Below are 26,933 nucleotides of genomic sequence, written 5' to 3'. Positions count from 1 at the left end.
GAGGACTTATCATCCAACCTGTTATATCCAATTTGCCAGAAATTTGAAATCTAGAGGTATTTTAGGACCATAAATAGGTTTTCAGAAAATGTTATGCATCGGTCCATGTTTTGGTATAGCCCCCATACAAACCGATCTCTTGAGTTTAGTCCTTAGGCTTCTACAAACCATATTTATACCCTGCGCCACACTGTGGAACAGGGTATTATAAGTTAGTGCATATGTTTGCAACACCCAGAAGGAGACGAGATAGACACAGGGTGTCTTTGGCAAAAATGGTCAGGGTGGACTCTTGAGTCGATATAGCGATGTCCGTCTGTCCGTGAACACATTTTTGTAATCAAAGTCTAGGTCGCAGTTTTAGTCCAATCGACTTCAAATTTGGTACAAGTATGTGTTTTGGTTCAGAACAGAACCCTATTGATTTTGGAAGAAATCGGTTCAGATTTAGATATAGCTCCCATATATATCTTTCGCCCGATTTACACTCATATGACCACAGAGGCTAATTTTTTGCTCCGATTTAGTTGAAATTTTGCACAGGGAGTACAATTAGCATTGTAGCTATGCGTCTAAAATTTGGTTGAAATCGGTTCAGATTTAGATATATCTCCCATATATAGCTTTCGCCCGATTTGCACTCATATGACCACAGAGGCCAATTTTTTGCTCCAATTTAGTTAACATTTTGCACAGGGAGTAGAATTGCCATTGTAGCTAAGCGTGCCAAATTTGGTTGAAATCGGTTCAGATTTAAATATAGCTCCCATATATATGTTTTTTTGATTTCGACAAAAATGGTCAAAATACCAACAATTTCCTTGTAAAATCGCCACTGCTTATTCGAAAAGTTGTAAAAATTACTCTAATTTTCCTAAACTTCTAATACATATATATCGAGCGATAAATCATAAATAAAGTTTTGCGAAGTTTCCTTAAAATTTTATCAGACTTAAATGTTTCCATATTTTACTAAAATTGTGTTCCACCCTAGTGCATTAGCCGACTTAAATTTTGAGACTATAGATTTTGTAGAAGTCTATCAAATTCTGTCCAGATCGAGTTATATTTAAATGCATGTATTTGGGACAAACATTTATATATATCCCCCAACACATTTGACGGATGTGATATGGTATCGAAAATTTAGATGTACAAAGTGGTGAAGGGTATAATATAGTCGGCCCCGCCCGACTTTAGACTTTACTTACTTGTTTTTATTCGATTTGCTTGGAATTGTAAATATACTGGCCAAAAAACCTGTATCGGATTTAGTTTTTATACCCACCACCATAGAATGGTGATGGGGGTATAATAAGTTTGTCATTCCGTTTGTAACACATCGAAATATCGATTTCCGACTATATAAAGTATATATATTCTTGATCAGGGAGAAATTCTAAGACGATATAACGATGTCCGTCTGTCCGTCTGTCTGTCTGTCTGTCTGTCTGTCTGTTGTAATCACGCTACAGTCTTCAATAATGAAGCAATCGTGATGAAATTTTGCACAAACTCGTCTTTTGTCTGCAGGCAGGTCAAGTTCGAAGATGGGCTACATCGGTCCAGGTTTTGATATAGTCCCCATATAAACCGACCTCCCGTTTTGGGGTCTTGGGCTTATAGAAATCGTAGTTTTTATCCAATTTGCCTGAAATTTGAAATCTAGAGGTATTTTATGACCATAAAGAGGTGTGCCAAAAATGGTGAGTATCGGTCCATGTTTTGGTATAGCCCCCATATAGACCGATCTCCCGATTTTACTTCTTGGGCTTATAGAAACCGCAGTTTTTATTCAATTTACTTGAAATTGGAAATTTAGAGGTATTGTAGGACCACAAATACGTTTGCCAAAAATTGTGAGTATCGGTCCATATTTTGGTATAGCCCCCATATAGACCGATCTCCCGATTTTACTTCTTGGGCTTATAGAAACCGCAGTTTTTATTCAATTTACCTGAAATTGGAAATCTAGAGGTATTGTAGGACCACAAATACGTGTGCCAAAAATTGTGACCTCCCGATTTGGGGTCTTGGGCTTATAGAAATCGTAGTTTTTATCCAATTTGTCCAAAATTAGAAATCTAGAGGTATTTTAGGACCATAAAGAGGTGTGCCGAAAATGGTGAGTATCGGTCCACATTTTGGTATAGCCCCCATATAGACCGATTTCCCGATTTTACATCTTGGGCTTATAGAAACCGCAGTTTTTATTCAATTTACCTGAAATTGGAAATCTAGAAGTATTGTAGGACCACAAATACGTGTGCAAAAATTGTAAGTATCGGTCCATGTTTTGGTATGGTCCCCATATAAAACGACCTCCCGATTTGGGGTCTTGGGCTTATAGAAACCGTAGTTTTTATCCAATTTGTCTGAAATTGGAAATCTAGAGGTATTGTAGGACCACAAATACGTGTGCTAAAAAAAGTGAGTATCGGTCCATATTTTGGTATAGCCCCCATATAGACCGATCTCCCGATTTTACTTCTTGGGCTTATAGAAACCGCAGTTTTTATTCAATTTACCTGAAATTGGAAATCTACAGGTATTGTAGGGCCACAAATACGTGTGCCAAAAATTGTGAGTATCGGCCTATGTTTTGGTATGGTCCCCACATAAAACGACCTCCCGATTTGGGGTCTTGGGCTTATAGAAATCGAAGTTTTTATCCAATTTGTCCAAAATTAGAAATCTAGAGGTATTTTCTTGCAGTCTATATGGCTTTGCCCAAATAAATTTGACAAAAATTCTTTTCGTCTGTTGGTTAAGCTTCACTTGTAGTTTAGTCAATGCATGGTTTTAAGCTGAAATCAAAAACAGCAACAATGATTAAAGAAAGAAACCAACAATAACAAAACAAAACGAATGAAATATAATTTTGACAAAATTTTCTAAAGAAATAAAATTTTGACAAAACTTTCTGTAGAAATATAATTTTGACAAAATTTTCTAAAGAAATAAAATTTTGAAAATGTTTTCTAAAGAAATAAAATTTTGAAAATATTTTCTAATGAAATAAAATTTTGACAAAATTTGCTGGAAATAAAATTTTGACAAAATTTTTTATTGGTATAAAATTTTGACAAAATTTTCTACAGAAATAAAATTGTGAAAAAATTTCAAAATTTGTGGTTATGAAATACCACTACATTTCACATTTCTGAAATAATATTTTTTATAAAATTTTCTAAAGAAATAAAATTTTGATAAAATTTTCTAGAAATACAATTTTGACAAAATTTTCTAAAGAAATAAAGTTTTGACAAAATTTTCTATAGAATAAAAGTACGAAAAAATTTCTAAGAAATAAAATTTTTAACAAATTTTCTATAGAAACAAAATTTTTAATAAATTTTCTATAGAAATAAAATGTTGACAAAATTTGCTATAGGAATACAACTTTGACAAAATTTTCTATGGGAATAAAATTTTGACAAAATTTTCTAAAGAAATAAAGTTTTGACAAAATTTTCTATAGAAATAAAATTTTGAAAACATTTTTTTAAAAATTAAAATTTTGCAAAATAAGATTTTTTGCTTAGTAGTTTTTAGGTAAAACTTTCTTCAAATATTGGTAGATTATTTTGGGCTCCAGTGGCAACCGCGCGCTATATTTAAACAGAGAGAGAGAGAGAGAGAAGTTCACCACTGTGATATTACAATGGACTGAATAGTCTAAGTGAGCCTGATATATCGGGCTGACACTATACCTACATTTATGCACTAAAGGTATTTTCTGATATCACTGTAACGTCGAGTCTAGACCATATTTTTATACCCACCACCATAGAATGGTGACGGGGGTATAATAAGTTTGTCATTCCGTTTGTAACACATTGAAATATCGATTTCTGACTATATAAAGTATATATATTCTTGATCAGGGAGAAATTCTAAGACGATATAACGATGTCCGTCTGTCTGTCTGTTGTAATCACGCTACAGTCTTCAATAATGAAGCAATCGTGCTGAAAATTTGCACAATCTCGTCTTTTGTCTGCTGGCAGGTCAAGTTCGAAGATGGGCTATATCGGTCCAGGGTTTGATATAGCACCCATATAAACCGACCTCCCGATTTGGGGTCTTGGGCTTATAGAAATCGTAGTTTTTATCCAATTTGCCTGAAATTTGAAATCTAGAGGTATTTTATGACCGTAAAGAGGTGTGCCAAAAATGGTGAGTATAGGTCCATGTTTTGGTATAGCCCCCATATAGACCGATCTCCCGATTTTACTTCTTGGGCTTATAGAAACCGCAGTTCTTACTCAATTTACCTGAAATTGGAAATCTAGAGGTATTGTAGGACCACAAATACGTGTGCCAAAAATTGTCAGTATCGGTCCATATTTTGGTATAGCCCCCATATAGACCGATCTCCCGATTTTACTTCTTGGGCTTATAGAAACCGCAGTTTTTATTCAATTTACCTAAAAATCTAGATGTATTTTCGGGTCATAAAGAGGTGTGCCGAAAACGGTGAGTATCGGTCCATATTTTAGTATAGCCCCCATAAGAACGATCTCCCGATTTAACTCCTTGGGTTTGTAGAAACCGTAGTTTTTATCTGATTTGCCTGAAATTGCAAATATTCTGGTATTTTAGGCTCACAAAAACGTGTATCGGATTAAGTTTTTATCGGTCCATTTGGTAATGCCTCCATATAGACCGACTTCACTTCTTGAGGGTGTAGAAGGCGCACTGATCATGAAAATTGCTTGAAACTCAATGTAAAATTTCCAGATTTTACGTCTACAGATTTAAGATTTCAAATCAGACGTTATTTTATAATTTTCTTGCACACTTACAAGAGATGTTAATGATTCCTCTAAAACTCAAACAAAAATGGTTCTTATAAATCCAGAATCTGATATAGTCCTCATAAGTGAAATCTTTAAATTTATCTTCGGGAAGTATCCCCAAGTCCTCAAGCCCTCCTGAAATTTCAAAGGAAACCCTAATATTTGGTTCATGGTGGTGGGTATTTAAGGTTCGGCCCGGCCGAACTTACTGCTGTATATACTTGTTATAGGTCCATTTGTAAGGCCTCCATATAGACCGATTTCACTTCTTGAGGGTATGGAAGGCGCACGGATCATGAAAATTTCTTGGAACTGAATGTAAAATTCGCGATTTTACTACACGTAATCATTTGAATATTGGGATTTTAGATTTCAAATCAAAATGTCATTTCATCACTTTTCTTGCACTCAACCAATAATGATTCTTGTTATTAGTTTTATGTATACATATACTTGTTATTAGTTATAAGTATTATTGCAACGCCAAGAAGGAGACGATTGGACTAAAACTGCGATCCAAACAATATGCTCACAAACAGACGGACATGGCTAGATCGACTCAGGGACCCACCTTGAGCTTTATTGCCAAAGACTCCATGTGTCTATCTTGTCTCCTTCTGGGTGTTGCAAACATATGCACTAACTTATAATACCCTGTTCCACAGTGTGGCGCAGGGTATAACATAAAAACCTAACAAATTTATGAAAGCAACAATGATGATTCACCTGCGCCGTCAATTATTTCTAGAGCTTGAAAATAAACCCCAACATAGTACATTGTCATAGTCACAAGATGGCTAAAGACCGACAAATAGAAAAAAATCCTTTGTGCAGGAATAAATTTCACTGTTGGAATGACAACACGTAACGGTTGAATATTTCAAAGGAATTTTGGTTTTCCAAAAAATTAAACCTTCTGGCAAATATCAATGGGGATTCATGAACTATGTACCGAAACCCCAAAAAGTAATGGAAGTATTGCCAATGACATGACATCACGAGCTGAACCCCTCCCCTCCAGCAATTGAACTCCCCCTAAAGAAGGTCAATACAATTCAGTCAACCTGAACCAGCTTTATCTGTTTTCGTTTTGGTATGAAACCTTAGTAGAGTCTTTAGACCCCCCGCCCCCCTATATTTATGCTACCTCTTCATAAAGATCAAAGGCCAAAAAGGCTCTTGCATTGAAAATTACAAAGAAAATCTCACGATTTTTGTGAAATCTAATTATTTCAAGAATTTCCAAAAATGCCGATTTAACTGCACATTGGTATTTTGTTTTGTTTTTTCCTACCCAACTTGACGAACATAGACAAAATCAAGTCAAAGCTTCAAATGACAAAAATGGTTGTGCTACCATCACCGTGCCACAAAAAAAGGTGTTACCATGATTGCCGTTTTCACGACGGTGGGGAAAATCTTAAAATTGTTTTAAGAAAATCACAACGCACCGTTTCATTTCAATCATTGAACGTTCATTTATCAATTCTTGCCCACTACCACCGCCTCCATTGAATTTCATAGAAAATGAATTGCAATGCAAGAGTCACCAATGGAATTCAGAGACACAATGTTTTTCGCAACAGCTCATCGACTGCAGATATGTTGCGAATATATCAACAAACAATAGATTTTTCATGGAAAATTTGTATTTTTTTTACAAAGGTGGAAAAATTTGCACAGTGGGTTGGAGAAGTGAATTTAATTTTTATACCTTCCATCATATGAACATTGTCATTCCTTTTTTAATTCATCGAAATATTGGACTAAGACCCCGTAAAGTGTGTATATTCTGGGGCGTGGTGAAATTCTAAGTCGATCTAGTGATTTGGATTTGTTTTTGGAGGTGATCGCGAATTAACGTTATTTTCTCTCTAGGGCGAATATTTAAGGACGTAGGGTCAAAATAAGGTAAGAAGGTATGGTGAATATAAAAATTTCATAGGAATTTTGATTTTTTTTTTTGGGTGGTCACGAATTAACGTTATGCATTTTGACAAGAAATAAAATTTTGAGAAAATTTTGTATAGAAATAAAATTTTGACAAAATTTTCTATAGAAATAAAATGTGGACAAAATTTTCTATAGAAATAAAATTTTGACAAAATTTTCTATAGAAATAAAATTTTGACAAAATTTTCTATAGAAATAAAATTTTGACAAAACTTTCTATAGAAATAAAATTTTGACAAAATTTTCGATAGAAATAAAATTTTGACAAAATTTTCTATATGAACAAATTTTTTACAAAATTTTCTATATGAACAAATTTTTTACAAAATTTTCTGTAGAAATAAAATTTTGGCAAAATTTTCTATAGAAATAAAATTTTGGCAAAATTTTCTATAGATATAAAACTTTCTATAGAAATAAAATTTTTACAAAATTTTCTATAGAAATAAAATTGTGACAAAATTTTGTACGCATATTTAAGCAGATAGGGTCAAAATAAAAGCTTCTTATAAAAATTTGGATTAACGTTTTTTCGCTTTTGTACGCATATTTAAGGAGATAGGGTCAAAATAAAAGTTTCTTATAAAAATTTGGTTTTTTTACATAGAAATTTTTTACATAGAAATTTGATATGGATCGGATGATATTGTCCGGCCGTCTTAAACATCCGAACGAAAGAACATCCTCAAAAAATCGCTTTTGTAACATATACCCCAAACATATTTTGCTTCAAGCATATATATTTTCAGGATTGGTCCACATAAAATACTGTTGGTATTGTTCAAACATATTATGTTTCACCTTAGGGAATACAGCATGGTAGTAAAAAAATTTTTATGAAATTTTCTTTGTGTGGATATATTTTTAAGGCGGCAATTGGTTACTTCCATTATTTTACTTGCAGCATACTCTCTAGGTCTCTCTTTATAAACACATATATGTTTATAGGCTATTTCCAAATTAATGTGTAAATTATGTTTGCATCTAAGTATATTATATTTACAAACATTTTATTTCCCAAACATATTATGTTCTAACAAATTAACATATATGTCCCAAACATGTTATGCTAGTTTATGAACATTATATGCCTGTACTTAAAAATATTGTGTTAAAATTTTTGAGTTCCAAACATATAATTTTTACACCCAAACATATGAAAAACAGTCTTTTTCATCCGTGAAGGAATCTACTTGAAGCCTCCGACAAGTAGTTATTATTGATGTCGGTCGGATGGTATTGCAAATGGGCCATATCGGACCACTTTTATGTATAGCCCCCATATAAACAGAATTTGGCTCCGTCTCTTGGAATATCAAATTTCATCCGAACCGATTGAAATTTGGTATGTGGTGTTAGTCCTTAGATTTGGTTCCCGGAGGTTTCTGGAGATGCAGATATCATCCGAGCCGATTGAAATTTGCTATGTGGTGTTAAATTATGGTCTCTACACTCAAAAAAAAAAAGTTAACTAGGATCCAAAGATGTTGATCTTCCTTTAAAAATGTTGGTATTGATTCCAAGCCAAAGACGCAGGTTCTTAAAAATAAAGACATTTTTTATGACATACGTGGCGTTACATTAAGGATCAATAAAATTAAAATTAGGATAGAGATTTCATTTATCAAATTTTCGTTCTCCTTTCGTCGTATATTAATAAAGCTATTCACGCACAAAGGAATGCCAGCTTAAAATTCCAAATTATAAGAGATACTGCAAAGAAAAAATTGTTTTCATAATTTCAAAAAACTAAGTCTTAGCCTATATTTGATTTATTTTGAATCTAAAAATTCAATATTTCAGTTAATTTAAGGAAGATTTTTTTAATGAAAAATATGTGTCTAAACTTTAAGAAAAATTTGCTTAGTTCGAAGACATACAGCTGTAATGGAGAGACATAATCATCCAAAAATTAAATTAAATAAAAACTAAATTTTTGAAGCAAAGATTTTAAACCTCATTTTAATTAAAATTTCATTATTTTAAAAAAAATTTGCTCCTCATTGGACCGTAAATATATATAGCCCCCGATACCCAGACTTCCATTTTAATATGTTGCATTCAGAAATAAAGTTATTTATGTTGAAATTCAAGCGGCAAAAAAGTGGCTATCGTTAGAACACTCCAACATTTAAATTTGAATAACTCTGTTGTTTCTCATTACATTGTTCAATACCGTGTTACTTGCAGCGTTGCATCAAGTCCAAAAAGTTGACGAAATACAAACAGGAAAACCACAGCAAAATTAATACGAAAATTTAAGGCCAGCTTGATCGAACGCTTCATAGCAGTAGTAGAAACCTTACTCGCAAACTGAAAAATTACGACAACGAATGCAACACATATTGAAATTTTTGTCAAAATTTTATTTTTATAGAAAATTTTGTCAAAACTTTATTTCTATAAAAAATTTTATATCTATAGAAAATTTTGCCAAAATTTTATTTCCACAAAAAGTTTTGTAAAAAATTTGTTCATATAGAAAATTTTGTCAAAATTTTATTTCTATAGAAAATTTTGTCAAAAATTTGTTCATATAGAAAATTTTGTCAAAAATTTGTTCATATAGAAAATTTTGTCAAAATTTTATTTCTATAGAAAATTTTGTCAAAATTTTATTTCTATTAACAATTTTGTCAAAATTTTATTTCTATCGAAAAATTTGTCAAAATTTTATTTCTATAGAAAATTTTGTCAAAATTTTATTTCTACAGAAAATTTTGTTTATATAGAAACTTTTGAATAAATTTTATTTATATAGAAAATTTTGTCAAAATTTTATTTCTATAGAAAATTTTTTCAAAATTTTATTTCTATAGAAAATTCGGTCAAAATTTTATTCCTATAGAAAATTTTGTCAAAAGTGTGTTTCTATAGAAAATTTTGCCAAAATTTTATTTCTGCAGAAAATTTTATAAAATTTTTATTTCTATAGCAAATTTTGTCAAAATTTTATTCCTATAAAAAGTGTTGTCAAAACTTTATTCCTAAAGAAAATTTTTTTCAAAATTTTATTTCTATAAAAATTTTGTCAAAATATTATATCTATAGAAAATTTAGTCAAAATTTTATTTCTATAGAAAATTTTATCAAAATTTTATTCCTATAGAAAATTTTGTCAAAATTTTATTTCAATAGAAAATTTTGTCAACATTTTATTTCAATAGTAAATTTTGTCAACATTTTTTTCTATTGAAAATTTTGTCAAAATTTTATTTCTATCGAAAACTTTGTCAAATTTTTATTTCTATCGAAAATTTTGTCAATATGTTATATCTATAGAAAATTTAGTCAAAATTTTATTTCTATAGAAAATTTTATCAAAATTTTATTCCTATAGAAAAATTTGTCAAAATTTTATTTCAATAGAAAATTTTGTCAAAATTTTATTTCTATAAAAAATTTAGTCAAAATTTTATTTCTATAGAAAATTGTGTCAAAATTTTATTTCTATAGTAAATTTTGTCAAATTTTTATTTCTTTAAAAAATTTGGTCAAAGTTTTGTTTATATATTCCTATAGAAAATTTAGTCAAAATTGTAATTCTATAGAAAATTTTGCCAAATTTTTTTTTTCTACAGAAAATTTTGAAAAATTTTTATTTCTACAGCAAATTTTGTCAAAATTTCATTTCTATAAAAAGTGTTGTCAAAACTTAATTCCTAAAGAAAATTTGGTCAAAATTTTATTTCTATAAAAAATTTTGTCAAAATTTTATTTCTATGGAAAATTTTGTCAAAATTGTATTTCTATAGAAAATTTTGTCATAATTTTATTTCTACAGAAAATTTTATCCAAATTTTATTTCTATAGAAAATTTTGAAAAAGTTTGTACAATTTTTTTCTATAGAAAATTTTGTCAAAATTTAATGTCTATAGAAAATGTTGTCAAAATTTTATTTCTATAGAAAATTTTGTCAAAATTTTATTTCTATAGAAAATTTTGTCAAAATTTTATTTCAATAGGAAATCTTGTCAACATTTTATTTCTATAGAAAATTTTGGCAAAATTTTATTTCTATAGAACATTTTGTCAAATTTTTATTTCTATCGAAAATTTTGTCAAAATTTTGTTTATACAGAAACTTTTGCCCAAATTTTTTTTATATAGAAAATTTTGTCAAAATTTTACTTCTATAGAAATTTTATTTCTATAGGAAATTTGGTCAAAATTTTATTTCTCTAGAAAATTTTGTCAAAATTTTATTCCTATAGAAAATTTTGTCAAAATTGTATTTCTATAGAAAATTTTGCCAAAATTTTATTTCTACAGAAAATTTTGTCAAAATGTTATATCTATAGAAAATTTTGTCAAAATTTTATTTCAATGGGAAATCTTGTCAAAATTTTATTTCTATAGAAAATTTTGGCAAAATTTTATTTCTATAGAAAATTTTGTCAAAATTTTATATCTATAGCAAAGTTTGTCAAAATTTTATTTCTATAGAAAATTTGGTCAAAATTTTATTCCTATAGAAAATTTTGTCAAACTTGTATTTCTATAAAAAATTTTGCCAAAATTTTTTTTCCACAGAAAATTTTGTAAAATTTTTATTTCTATAGCAAATTTTGTTAAAATTTTATTTCTATATAAAGTGTTGTCAAAATTTTATTTCTATGGAAAATTTTGTCAAAACTTTTGAAAAATTTTGTTTCTATAGAAAACTTTGTTCAAATTTTATTTCTATAGAAAATTTTGTACAAATTTTATTTCTATAAAAAATTTTGTCAAAATTTAATGTCTATAGAAAATATTGTCAAAATTTTATTTCTATAGAAAATTTTGTCAAAATTTTATTTCTATAGAAAATGTTGTCAAAATTTAATGTCTATACAAAATTTTATTTCTATAGATTTTTTTTGTCAAAATTTTATTTCTATAGATTTTTTTTTTCAATATTTTATTTCTAAAGAAAATTTTGTAAAAATTTTATTTCTATAGAAAATTTGTAAAGAACCTCTTAGTTGGAAAAGAAGTGATACAAAATTAAAAAAAATTCCATATATACGAGTATTAAACTAAAAATCCAATTACAACGAAAGTAAAGTTTTCTTTTTCAAATAATTTACTATATCACTTAATTTTTTGAGCCAGTGTAACTTCTCTCACATTACATAGACCCCCTATGTCAATTGTAAACCTCCCTCCCTCCCAGTACCATTCTTTGATACAAAACAAAAACCAATAAAAATCCAAACTAAAACAAACAAATATCATCGGGACAAAAAAAATAACACAAAAGCATACACCAATGATAAAGGGAAACAAAAACAAAAACAAAAAACTCATATAGAGATAAAGAATAAACAGTAAGGCTTACCTCCAGTACAACCGCCTCCAGGGCGGGTTGGGAAATATTTTTCATTGTGGTATGATTGAGTTTTGGCGCACTGTCGGCACGATTACGTCCCAATGATTGATTCGATGTACGGTTGTTTTCAGCCTTACTCAGCACCGAATTATTGGAGGATTTGTGATTTATTTCCAAAGCGGAACGTAAAATATCAACCTTGGAGGCACTACCAATGCCATGCTTGGGCACACGTAATGACTCGACATTATAACTGCTGCGGCGTATTGATAAATGGTCATGGATGTCACCCTGCAAAAAAACGAAACACAAGACACAATCAAATCAAAATACAAATAAGGTAACCCTACAGAAAGAAGAAGAAGCCCAGCACTGTACTCCCTCCCATTGTTGTAGGCCATATAACATCTCCCTTTTAAAACCCCCTTAGGCCATGAGATGAGAAAGAATGAAAATTAATGAAACAATGAAGTTCAAAGAATTTCTTCTTGGCCATGGTCCACAAACAGAAACAGTGGAGTAGGAAACTTTAGTAAAGCAAAGTCATTTTAAAGTTACCTATAGGGAGAAATCCTTGAAAATCCATTGTTTCATTTGAACAGATAGATAGACTTCCTTTCCTTTTGTTACTTTGGACTTTAGACTCACCCTCGATCCTCTGGGCAATGATGACAAACTGCCAATTTGATTGTATTTTATCATCAAACTCAAACGTTCCAATGACATCGAGGTACCCTGTTCCTTAGTAGCCGGTTCGGTAAGCTTTTCTGTTTCGCCAGCCTCTACAGCTTCCACCGTATCCACATCATCCTCACAATCATCCATGTTATGGTCAAACTTACGCAGCCATACCAAATGAAGAATGCCATAGGCTATGCCACCCACCACGGCCAATAGCCCCATGTAACGGAAGGCATCTCGTGTACCAAATTCACCAATAAGGAAGCCACCAGTAAATGAACCACTACCACGACCTGTGTAATAATGAAAATGATTAAATTTTTTAAAAATTAAATTTTAATGAAAATTTATAAAACGTTTTCTAATAGAGATAAAGGTATGTAGGAATGAGAAACAATTTCTATATTTAATTTGTTGAAAATTAAGTACATATGTCCTGAACGATCAGCGAAAAATAAGTATGTTTATACTATAAGAATTATTTTAATAAAACTTCCGTTTAATTAAAATGTCAGTAACAGAATATTTTATTTATTTTTTCACAATCATTCATAAATTGTAAAATAATTATCTTGGCTTGTTTTTCCAAAAATAATATTTAAAATATTTTTATTATATAAAGTGCCTACAATACATCGAAAGAAGGAATATGATCACCTCAACCATGTTTCAAGAGCCAAATGTTATTTTTGGACGGGGAATATTTAACACTGCTTGGTTGCTAGAAGAAGGCATATATTGAATCACGCACCAACCACATCGGAAAATTTGCTCCTCCTCTCAAATCGGTTTATTAACCGTCATCCGTCATGACATAATGGCATAATGACATAGTTAGTATACCCCACATGCTATGGTAGAGGGAGGAATTTGCACACTTTCTAAATGTGATCACAATTGGGTGTCCACTTCTAAACAGTTTCACTGTATCTCAATCACGGTTGCCACAGTTGGAAGACTTTTATCAAAAATGGTTCAGTTTTTACTGTTTGGTCGACTGGTAGAATTCTTGATGTTTTGGTAGATTTTAATTTAAAAAAAAAATATTCCTCTCCAATTAAAGGGTACTTCAAAAATAGAAATACAATTTTTCAAAAATTTTTAAATAAATAAAACTTTGTAAAATTTTTCTGTTGAGATAAAATTTTGCAAAAAAAATAAAAAAATAAATCTATAGAAACAAATTTTTGCCAAGATTATTCCTATTGTTTTTATACCCTCCACCATAGTATATATATATTCTGGGTCGTGGTGAATTTGTGAGTCGATCTGAGCATGTCCGTCCGTCCGTCTGTTGAAATCACGCTAACTTCCGAACGAAACAAGCTATCGACTTGAAACTTGGCACAAGTAGTTGTTATTGATGTAGGTCGGATGGTATTGCAAATGGGCCATATCGGTCCACTTTTACGTATAGCCCCCATATAAAGGGACCCCCAAATTTGGCTCGATTGCTCTAAGAGAAGCAAATTTCATCCGATCCGGCTGAAATTTGGTACATGGTTTTAGTATATGGTCTCTAACAACCATTCAAAAATTGGTCCACATCGGTCCATAATTATATATAGCCCCCATATAAACCGATCCCCCGATTTGGCTTGCGGAGCCTCTAAGAGAAGCAAATTTCATCCGATCCGGCTGAAATTTGGTACATCATGTAAGTATATGGTCTTTAATGACCATGCAAAAATTGGTAACATCGGTCCATAATTATATATAGCCCCCATATAAACCGATCACCAGATTTGACCTCCGGAGCCTCTTGGAACACCAAAATTCATCTGATTCAGTTGAAAATTGGTACGTGATGTTAGTATATGGTATCCAACAACCATGCATGAATTGGTTCATATCAGTCCATAATTATATATAGTCCCCATATAAACTGATCACCAGATTTGACCTCTGGTGCCTTTTGGAGAAGCCAAATTCATCCGATCTGGTTGAAATTTGGTACGTGGTGGTAGTATAGCCCCCATATAAACGGACCCCCAAATTTGGCTTGCAGACCCCCTAAGAGAAGCAAATTTCATCCAATTCGGCTGAAATTTGTACACAATGTTAGTATATGGTCTCTAACAACCATGCAAAAATTGGACCACATCGGTCCATAATTATATATAGCCCCCATATAAACCGATCCCCAGATTTGGCTTGCGGAGCCCCTAAGAGAAGAAAATTTCATCCGACCCGGCTGAAATTTGGTACATGATGTTAGTGTATGGTCTCTAGTGACCATATACTAACATTATTATATATAGCCCCCATATAAACCGATCACCAGATTTGACCTCCGGAGCCTCTTGGAAGACCAAAATTCATTTGATTCAGTTGATATTTGGTACGTGGTGTTAATACATGACCTCAAACACCCATGCAAAAATTTGTCGAAATCGGTCCATAATTATATATAGCCCCCATATAAACCGATCCCCAGATTTGACCTCCGGAGCCCCTTGGATGAGCAAAATTCATCCGATTTAGTTGAAATTTGGTACGTGGTGTTAGTATATGGTATCCAACAACCATGCAGGAATTGGTTCATATCAGTCCATAATTATATATAGCCCCCATATAAATCGATCCCCAGATTTGACCTCCGGTGCCTTTTGGAGAGGCAAAATTCATCCGATCTGGTTGAAATTTGGTACGTGGTGGTAGTATATGATATTTAACAACCATGCCAAAAGTGGTGAATATCAGTCCATAATCATATATAGCCCCCATATAAACCGATCCCGAGATTTGGTTTTGGAGCCTGTTGGAGGAGCAAATTTCATCCGAGTCAGTTGAAATTTGGTACATTGTGGTAGTATATGGCCGTTAACAAACATGCCTAACTAGGTCCATATCGGTCTACAGTTATATATAGCCCTCAGATAAATCGATCCCCAATCACACAAAAATTGGTCCATATCAAGTTCATAATTGTATATAGCCCCCATATAAGCGACCCCCATATTTCAGTTCTCGCTCCCTACGTACCGTGCAAAAGTCCATATCGATTCGTAATTATTTGTAGACTTACCTACATACCTTTTATGTCTAATATATACCACGTATGGACTAACGCACAATTTAGGGAACGATGTTAAGAAGTTTTAAGGTACCACAATCCAAGTAATTCGATTGTGGATGACAGTCTTTCGTAGAAGTTTCTACGCAATCCATGATGGAGGGTACATATGATTCGGCCTGGCCGAACTTACGGCCGTATATACTTGTTATTGTTGGTTTATTCGTCAATCATATTTGTTGTTTGTTTTGCTTCAACTTTCTATAAAAATAAAATTTTGCCACAATTTTCGATATAAATAAAATTTAAGAAATTTTTCTATAGAGATAAAATTTTGAAAAAAAATCTACAGGAATAAAATTTTGCAAAAATTTTCTATAGAGATAAAATTTTGTATAAAATTTTTACAGAGATAAATTTTTTGCTAAAATTTCCTATAGCAAAAAAATTTTGCCAAAATTTTCTACAGAAAAACAATTTTGCGAAAATTTTATATAGAGATAAAATTTGCAAAAATTTTCATTAGAGGTAACTTTTGCAAAAATTTTCTATAGAGATAACATTTTGCAAACATTTTATATAGCAATAAAATTTTGACAAAGTTTTCTATAGCACTAACATTTTGGCAAAACTTTCTACAGAAATAAAATTTTTAAATAAAAAAATTGTCATAATAAAATTTTGATAAAATTTTCTATAGCAATACAATGTTGAACAAATTTTCTATAGAAATAAAATTTTCTATAGAGATAAAATTATGCAAAAATTTTCTATAGAAAACAATATTGACAGCATTTCCTATAGAAATAAAATGATGGCAAAAAAATTTAAACAATAAAATTTGTGACAAAATTTTCTATAGAAATAAAATTTGGACAAAATGTTCTAAAGAAATCACATTTTGACAAAATTTTCTATAGAAGTAAAATTTTGACAAAAAATTTGACATAATAAAATTTTTGACAACATTTTTTTTAAAAATAAAATTTTGACAAAACTCTCTATAGATATAAAGTTTTGAAAAATTTTTACAGAAATAACATTTTGAGAAAATTTTCTATGAAAATAAATTTTTGAGAAAATCTTCTACAAAATTAAATTTTTGACAAAATGTTCTATAGAGCTAAAATTTTGCAAGAATTTACTATAGAATTAAAATTTCGGCAAAATCTTTCTACAGAAATAAAATTTTGACAAAATTTTTCTAAAGAAATAAAATATTGACAAAAAATTGCCATAACAAAAATAAAATGTTGGCAAAATTTTTTATGGAAATAAAATTTTAAAAAATATAAAAAAAAGAAATAAAATTTTGACAAAATTTTCTATAGAAATAAAAGTTTAACAAAATTTTCTGTGTTTTTCAATATTGTTTTCTATAAAAATAAAATATTGACAAAATTTTCTATGGAAATAAAATGTTATAAAAATTAGACATTTTAAAATTTTTTAAAATTATGACAAAATTTTCTATAGAATTAAACGTTGATAAATTTTTCAGAGAAATATATTTACACTAAACAACTAAGGAAAGTCTACAGTCGGACGGGGCCGACTATATTATACCCTACACCACTTTGTAGATCTAAATTTTCGATACCATATCACATCCGTCAAATATGTTGAGTGCTATACATAAAGGGGTGTCCGAAATACATGTATTTAAATATCACTCGATCTGGGCTGAATTTGATAGACTTCTACAAAAGCTATAGACTCAAAATTTTAGTCCGCTAATGCGCTAGGGTGGAACACAATGTTGGTAAAAAAATATGGGAAATTTTTAAATCTGAAGCAATTTTAAGGAAACTTCGCAAAAGTTTATTCATGATTTATCGCTAAGGAAAATTAAAGTAATTTTTACAACCTTTCGACTAAGTAGTGGCGATTTTACAAGGAATTTTTGGTATTTTGACCATTTTTATCGAAATCAAAAAAACATATACATGGGAGCTATATCTAAATCTGAACCGGTTTCAATAAAATTTGGCAGACTTGACTACACTACTAATTGTACTCCTAGTGCAAAATTTCAACCATATTGGGATAAAACTCTGGCTTCTGGGACCATGTTAGTCCATATCGGGCGAAAGATATATGGAGCTATATCTAAATCTGAACCGATTTCTTCCAAACTCAATAGGGTTCTATTCTGAGCCAAAACACATACTTGTGCCAAATTTGAAGTCGATTGGACTAAAACTGCGACCTAGACTTTGATCACAAAAATATGTTCACAGGCAGACGAACAGACGGACATGGCTATATCGACTCAGGAGCCCACCCAGAGCATTTTTGCCAAAGACACCTTGTGTCTATCTCGTCTCCTTCTGGGTGTTGCAAACATATGCACTAACTTATAATACCCTGTTCCACTTGTTGACTTAGTAAAATTTTGACAGATTCTTCTATAAAAATGAAATTTTAAGAATATTTTCTATAGAAATTAAATGTTGAAAAAATTATGATAAAATATTTTACAAAAGTTTCTAAAGAATTAATGTTTTGACAAAATTTTTTAAACATATAAAATTTGACAAAACTTTCTATAGAAATAATTTTTGACAACATATTCTACATAACTTTTCTATTGAAATACTATTTTGCCGAAGTTTCTATTAAAACAACATTTCGAAATGAAATTTTGAAAAAAAATTCTAGAAAAATAAAAATTGACAAAATAAAATTTTTGACCAAATTTTATATAGAAGTACATTTTTGACAATGTTGAGAAATTTTTCTAAAGAAATAACATTTTTACAAAATTTCCAAAGGAAATAAAATTTTGAAAAAAATGTACATAATAAAATTTTTTACAAAAATATCTATAGAAGCAAAATTTTGACAAAACTTTCTATGGAAGTAAAATATCACAGCAGTAAATATTTATTATTATTATTTGAGCATTTCATATATTAAAAATGTAAAATTTCACTTGTGACAGTGTGGCACATATTTATCAACTGTTTAAAAACAATCACAGAAAACAAGTGAAATCTTACATTTTTAAAGTTAGTTGCACATTTTTGTATTGCACATTTTCGGAGATGTCCTGGATAAAAGAGTATCCTGTTTTTTTTAGTTCGTCACATCTTGGGTATCCATTACTAACAGAAAACAGCCCCATTATTCTTTTTAAATCGAAATTTCACATCATACTCATTCCTAAAATCTTAAATCCCTATCACTTAATTTTTGCTCTGGAAGTATCTAAGTAATTTTATTTTTTGTGTTGTTTTGAAATTCCATTAAGATGTTGTTTGTATTAAGTTCATTGAAGGAAATAATTAAAAATTCCTTTTCTCAACAATAATTAAAAAAAAAAGAAATAAAATACTCCAGAAGACTTCTGTTATAGCATTTGTATTAAGTCTCAAACCTGGCAAAATAAAAACAAGGCTCTATGAAAACTCCAACGAGCTAGGCAATATAAAAAGAAAATTATTTTATAGGCTCATACTAAGAAAATCACAAAAACACAATAAAGAAACTCCTCCACTCAATGATTGACGTTACGAAACCAATTCACTGCAACCGAATAAAATGTTCTTCTTAGCAATTCAATAAACAAGAGACCAACAAAAACAACCGAAAAAAACCATCTCTAAGAATAGCAATTGGCAAGGATTCAATTCACATAGAAGAGGAAGAGAGGGAGAGGAGACAAAGAAAATCACAGAAATCTACATTTCATCTAATTCCAATTCATGTGAGTGAAATCGAAATTCAATGGTTGGATCACAAACATCGTTAGGTGATATTGAATCCAAGCAATTCCAAATTCTAATCCGTATGAGTCAATGCTTTTTCACCATACGAATACGAGAGGCGAAGAATCATGTCCCCATATTCGCAAAATTCTAATTTCATATAATGTGTAATTGCACTTACCCAAACTGAAGTGGGCCATGCCCAGCACTCCGATCAATGTAGCCAGAAGACTTTTCGGTGCCAATATGGAACAATAGGTGGCTGCTGCCACCCACATCAAATGGCAGGATAGGGCTTCCATTGCTTCAAAGGGAAAACACCACCAGGCATTTCTGTATCAGAGACAGAGAGAGAGAAGACCAAGCACAGCACAGCCCAGCAACGCAGCATCAGAATCATAAAGAAAAGAAATAAACAATGAAGAATATTCAAAGGTAATGAAGAAGAAAAACAAAAAGGAAAATCAAATGGAATCACAAATAAGGCATGGCAAAAAAACACCAAACAAGGAAACCTCCTAAATATGCCACATCACAACACGACCATGAATGCTCCTTGTTAGTTATCCTTGGGAAATGGCAGAGCGCCCGTATTTAAGCATGCCATACAACATGAATACATCAAGGATAACGACAACTGCAAGAGACCCATTAAATGATGGTATGACTACTCATTGTAACACAGTGGGGGCAATAATGTAGTAAATTGAGTTAAATTCCTGTTTATGAAGAGAAAATTATTAGCTAATGTCTGGCGAGACTGATGTCTATCTTGTAATATACTGGGTGCTATCTATGTATATTGAAAAGCTCAAAATTTGATATCTATAGAAATTTTCGTCAATTATAGAAAATTTTGTCAAAATCGGATTTCCATAGAAGATTTTTCTTTAAAATTTTATTTCTATAGAAGATTTTTCTTTAAAATTTTATTTCTATAGAAAATTTTGTCAAAATTCTATTTCTACAGAAAATTTTATCAAGATTTCATTTCTACAGAAAAAATTGTGAAAATTTTTTTCTATAGAACATTTTGTCAAAATTTTTAAATCTATAGAAAATTTTGATAAAATTTTATGTCTATAGAATAATTTGTCATAATTGCTATATTTCCATAGAAAATTTTGTAAAAATTTTATTTCTAAATAAAGGTTTGTCAAACCTTTATTTCTGTAGAAAATTTTGTAAAAATTTTATTTCTGAATAAAATTTTATCAAAATGTTATTCCTTTAGAAAATTTTGTCAAAATTTTATTTCTATGGAAAACTTTGTCAAAATTTTATTTCTATAGAACATTTTGTCAAATCTTTATTTCTGTAGAAAACTTTGGAAAATTTTTATTTCTAAATAAATTTTTATAAAAATTTTATTCCTTTAGAAAATTTTGTCCAAATTTTATTTCTATGGAAAATTTTGTCAAGATTTTATTTCAATAGAAAATTTTGTCAAAATTCAATTTTTATAGAAAATATGTCAAAATTTTATTTCTATAGAAAATTATGTTAAAATTTTACTTCTTATTCTCATTTTATTTATTTTTATTTTGTCAAAATTTTTATTTCTATGGAATATATGGTTAAAGTTTAATGTCTATAGAATATTTTGTCAAAACTGTTATTTCTATAGAAAAATTTTTTAAAATTATATTTCTATAGAAAATTTTGTCAAATCTTTATTTCTGTAGAAAATTTTGTCAAAATTTTATTTCTATAGAAAATTTTGTCAAATCTTTATTTCTGCAGAAAATTTTGTAAAAATTTTATTTCTAAATAAAATTTTATCAAAATTTTATTCCTTTAAAAAATTTTGTCCAAATTTTATTTCTATGAAAAATTTTGTCAAGATTTTATTTCTATAGAAAATTTTGTCAAAATTAGATTTTAATAGAAAATATGTCAAAATTTTATTTCTATAGAAAATTTTATTTCTAAATAAAATGTTGTCAAAATTTTATTTCTTTAAAATATTTTGTCAAAATTTTATTCCTTAAGAAAATTTTGTCAAAATTTTATTTCTATGGAAAATTTTGTCAAGATTTTATTTCTATAGAAAATTTTGTCAAAATTCAATTTTTATAGAAAATATGTCAAAACTTTATTTCTATAGAAAATTATGTTAAAATTTTATTTCTATAGAAAATTTTGTGAAAATTTTATTTCTATAGAAAATTTTGTCAAAATTTTATTTCTATAGCAAATTTTGTCAAATCGTTATTTCTGTAGAAAATTTTGTCAAAAATTTATTTCAATAAAAAATTTTGTCAAAATTTTTATTTCTATAGAATATTTTGTTAAAATTTAATGTCTATAGAATATTCTGTCAAAACTCTATAGAAAATTTTGTTAAAATTATATTTCTATAGAAACTTTTGTCAAATCTTTATTTCTGTAGAAAATTTTTTAAAAAATTTATTTCTAAATAAAATTTTGTCAAAATTTTATTTCTGTATAATATTTTGTCAAAATTTTATTTCTATAGAAAATTTTGTCAAAATTTTATTTCTATAGAAAATTTTGTAAAAATGTTATGTCTATAGAAAATTTTGTGAAATCTTTATTTCTATATATAATGTTGTCAAAATTTTATTTCTATGGAAAATGTTTTCAAAAATTTTATTTCTATACAACATTTTGTCAAAATTTTTATTTCTATTGAAAATTTTTTCAAATCTATTCTTGTAGAAAATTTTGTCAAAATTCTATGTCTATAGAAAATTTTGTCAAAATTTTATTTCTATAGAAAATTTTGTCAAATTTTTATTTCTATAGAAAATTGTGTCAAAATTTTCTTTTATAGAAAATTGTGTCAAAATTTTATTTCTATAGAATTTTTTTTTGTTCTATTTTTTATGTCTATGGAATATTTCGTTAAAATTTTATGGCTATAGAAAATTTTGTCAAAACTTTAGTTCTATAGAAAATTTTGTCAACTTTTTTTCTATAGAAAATTTTGTCAAAACTTTATTTCTATAGAAAATTTTGTCAAAATTTTATTTCTATAGAAAATTTTGTCAACTTTTTTTCTATAGAAAATTTTGTCAAAATTTTATTTCTAGAGAAGATTTTATCACAATTTTATTTCTACAGAAAATTTTGTCAATACTATTTCTACAGAAAATTTTGTAAAAATTGTTATTTCAATAGAAAAGTTTGTCACAATTTTATTTCTGTAGAAAATTTTGTCAAAATTTTCTTCTATAGAAAAGTTTGTCAAAATTTTATTCATATAGAAAATTTTGTCAAAATTTTCTTCTATAGAAAATTTTGTCAAAATTTTCTTCTATAGAAAATTTTGTCAACATTTTATTTCTATAGAAAATTTTGTCAAAATTCAATTTTTATAGAAAATATGTCAAAACTTTATTTCTATAGAAAATTATGTTAAAATTTTATTTTTTTGGAAATTATGTTAAAATTTTATTTCTATAGAAAATTTTGTCAAAATTTTATTTCTATAGAAAATTTTGTCAAAATTTTATTTCTATAGAAGATTTTGTCAAAATTTTATTTCTATAGAAAATTTTGTCAAAATTTTATTTCTATAGAAAATTTTGTCAAAATTTTATTTCTATAGAAGATTTTGTCAAAATTTTATTTCTATAGAAAATTTTGTCAAAATTTTATTTCTATAGAAAATTTTGTCAAAATTTTATTTCTATAGAAAATTTTGTCAAAATTTTATTTCTATAGAAAGTTTTGTCAAAATTTTAGTTCTATGGAAAATGTTGTCAAAATTTTATTTCTATAGAAAGTTTTGTTAATATATAGAATATTTTGTCAAAATTTTATTTCTATAGAAAATTTTGTCAAAATTTTATTTCTATAGAAAATTTTGTCAAAATTTTATTTCTATAGAAAATTTTGTCAAAATTTTATTTCTATAGAAAACTTTTCCAAATCTTTATTTCTATAATTTTATTTATAGAGAGAATTTTATCAAAATTTTATTTCTACAGAAAATTTTGTCTAAATTTTATTTCTATAGAAAATTTTGTCAAATGTTATTTCTATAGAAAATTTTGTCAAATTTTATTTCTATAGACAGTTTTGTCAAAACTTTATTTCTACAGAAAATTTTGACAAATTTTTATTTTTACAGAAAATTTTGTCAAAATTTTGTTCTATAGAAAATTGTGTCAAAATTTTATTTCTATAGAAAATTTTGTCAAAATTTTATTTCTATAGAAAATTTCTATAGAAAATTTTGTCAAAATTTTATTTTCTTCTATAGAATATTTTGTCAACATTTTTATTTCTATAGACAATTTCGGTAAAATTTTATGTCTACAGAAAATTTCGCCAAAACTTTATTTCTATAGAAAATTTTGTACAAATTGTTATTCCTACAGAAAATGTCAAAATTTTATTTGTATAGAAAATTTTGTCAAAATTTTATTTTAATAGAAAATTTTGTCAAAATTTTTATTTCTATAACAAATTTTGTTAAAATTCTGTGATTATAGAAAGTGTTGTCAAAATTTTTTTGTCTATAGAAAATTTTGTCAAAATTTTATTTCTATAGAAAATGTTGTCATAATTTTATTTCTATAGAAAATTTTGTCAAAATTTTATTTCCATAGAAAATTTTGTCAAATTTTTTTTCTATAGAAAATTTTGTCAAAATTTTATTTCTAAAAAAAATGTTGTCAAAATTTTATTTTTTAGAAAACTTTGTCAAAATTTTATTACTATAGAAAATTTTATCAAAATTTTATTTCTATTGAAAATTTTGTCAACATATTTTTTTTTAGAAAATTTTGTCAAAATTTTATTTTCATAGAAGATTTTGTCAAAATGTTATTTCTATTAAAAAATTTTGTTAAAATCTTATCTCTAGAAAAACTTTTGTCAAAATTTTATTTCTAGAGAAAATTTTATCAAAACTTTAATGCTATAGAAAATTTTGTCAAAATTTTATTTTCTTCTATAGAAAATTTTGCAAAATTTTATTTCTATAGATATTTGTTAAAATTTTATCTCTATAGAATATTTTGTCAACATTTTTATTTCTATATAAAATTTCGGTAAAATTTTATGTCTATAGGAAATTTTGTCAAAACTTTATTTCTACAGAAAATTTTGTAAAAATTGTTATTCCTATAGAAAATGTTGTCAACATGTTATTTCTATAGAAAATTTTGTCAACATTTTATTTAAAAATATTTTTGAGTGTTGTTCATAGGTCATTTTATGTTTATTTTGATTATTAATTTTGTTCGGCTTGAGGTCATAGAAACAATCGATTATTGATTTGTTTTAATATTTATTTCCAATATTTCGGTTAGTATTAAAACAAATCAATAATCGATTGTTTCTATGACCTCAAGCCGAAAAAAATTATTAATCAGAATAAAATTTTATTTCTATAGAAAATTTTGTTAAAATTTTATGTCTATAGAATATTTTTTCAAAATTGTTATTTCTTTAGAAAATTTTGTCAAAATTTTATTTGTACAGAAAATTTTGTCAAAATTTTCTTCTATAGAAAATTGTGTCAACATTTTATTTCTATAGAAAAGTTTTTTGTTATATTTTTTATGTCTATAGAATATTTTGTTAAAATTTTTATTTCTATATAAAATTTTGTCAAATTTTTTTTTTATAGAAAATTTTTTCAAAATTTTATTTCTAAAGAAAATTTTGTCAAAATTTTAATTCTAGAGAAAGTTTTTCAAGACTTTATTTCTATAGAAAATTTTGTCAAAATTTTATTTCTATAGAAAATTTTGCTAAAATTTTATTTATGTATTTAACCGAATTCCAAATCATCCCACTGTGCAACTCCTTGTAGACTTATAGGTAACTACTGTGTTTTTTTCCAAACATTTTTTTCGGTATATGATTAGAATTTCAAATTCATTTAGGATTTGCTGTAGAGATTTAGATCCTCGTACAGATATATGGTGTGGTATACTGCGTGTGTATGTGTTTGTATTGTAGGTGTGATAATGGCATATGGTTAGCAAAGGAAATCAGTAGCAGCTATACACCAACAAAATCGACAGCAATTGTTGTTTATTACTTACTCAATAAAGGAATAGCCCACCAAACGACCAGCATGCGAGAAGAAAGCAATAATAATCAAATTAACATGTCCAAAGATTCGGGTAATTTTCTCTGCACCATATAAAAATGGTATACTGCTAACAGTGCCCACGGTAATGGTAATACCTAGAATGGTAGAGGGGAAGGGAGAGAGGGAGAGAGGAGAGTCATAGGTGGGGAGGAATAGAAACATAAAAAGAAATTGAAAGAACAGAAAAAAACAAGGTTAGAAAAAATATAACATCATTATTTAGCATTCCATTAGTATGGTTTTTAGATCAAAACAAACAGCTGTAATGGTGGTGGATGTAGTGGTAATCCTTAAAATTTCAAATGCTATACATATAAGCAATTAGGGAAAGTCTAAAGACGGGCGGTGTCGACCCTATTACACCCTGCACAATTCTATAGAGTCCTCGAGTCCCTTAAATTGTTCAGTAATAGTTTTTACATTTTTTGTTTTGTTTTGCGATTATACAAGGCTGTGTTCTAGTTCTCTCCAAGGTCGATGGCAAATTGTAACATATTTAACGAAATCGAACGATCTACAAGCAAATCGATGCTTTATTAAAATCTTTGACGATTCTAAGGATATTATGCAATTATTGTATGTAGGATATGATTATCATATGGAAGAATTATCGTTGGGATTCTTAAATGTGGGTTTTGTAGTCATATTAGCCAAAATCAGGGGAATAACATATTGTATTTGGAGCAAACTTTAACAAATAAAGAAAGTCTAAAGTCGGTTAAGGCCGACTCTTTTACACTCTGCAAGACTTTGTGGATCCACATTTTCAATACCATCTCAAATCCTCCAAGTTTGTTGGGTTCCACACATAAAGGCTTATATTCCCAAAATTTTTTAGACTTCTACAAAATCACTTGGTTTACAATTTAAATCGGTGAAGGCCCTGGGTTGAAGCTCAATGTTAGCAAAACCAAGTATATACAGCAGTAAGTTCGGCCGGGACGAATCTTAAATACCCATCATCATGAATGAAATATTATAGTTTTCATTGAAATTTCAGGGGGGTTTGATCACGGATATTCTCCCAAGCAGAGCAGTTCAACCAGTACACTTCCCGAAAATTAATTTAAAGATTTTACAAATGAAGACTATATCAGATTCTGGATTTATAAGAACCATTTTTGTTGGAGTTTTAGAGGACTCATTAAGAGGAATCTCTTGTATGTGCAAGAAAATGATGAAATAACGCTTTGATTTGAAATGTAAAATCTGTAGATTTTTACGCCCATTATTTAAATGATTACGAGAAGTAAAATCTGGAAATTTTACATTCAGTTTCAAGCAATTTTCATGATCAGGGCGCTTTTTATACACTCAAAAAAAGTTTACTTAGATCCAAAGATTTTGACCTTCCCTTAAGGATTTTGGTATTGATTCCAAGCC

General features: G+C 28.4%; 1 protein-coding gene across 8 annotated transcripts in view; it reads right to left on the bottom strand.

Annotated features, from left to right (window-relative positions):
- LOC142226759 (uncharacterized) overlaps positions 1 to 26,933 on the bottom strand; it is a 323,175-nt gene that overhangs the window by 52,857 nt on the left and 243,385 nt on the right. For all 8 annotated transcript variants that reach the window (XM_075296945.1, XM_075296944.1, XM_075296940.1 and 5 more), the window contains exons 8-11: positions 25,501 to 25,645; positions 19,656 to 19,807; positions 12,716 to 13,041; positions 12,077 to 12,358 (exon numbers count right to left, since the gene is read on the bottom strand). In XM_075296945.1, the coding sequence (XP_075153060.1) occupies positions 12,077 to 12,358; positions 12,716 to 13,041; positions 19,656 to 19,807; positions 25,501 to 25,645 (905 nt within the window). The remainder of the gene's footprint in view (positions 1 to 12,076; positions 12,359 to 12,715; positions 13,042 to 19,655; positions 19,808 to 25,500; positions 25,646 to 26,933) is intronic.

Source organism: Haematobia irritans, chromosome 2 (genome assembly GCF_050003625.1).
Source record: "Haematobia irritans isolate KBUSLIRL chromosome 2, ASM5000362v1, whole genome shotgun sequence".
Lineage (NCBI taxonomy): Eukaryota > Metazoa > Arthropoda > Insecta > Diptera > Muscidae > Haematobia > Haematobia irritans.
The sequence above is the reverse complement of the archived record's forward strand: the minus strand, read 5'-3'. Positions and strand labels throughout refer to the sequence as shown.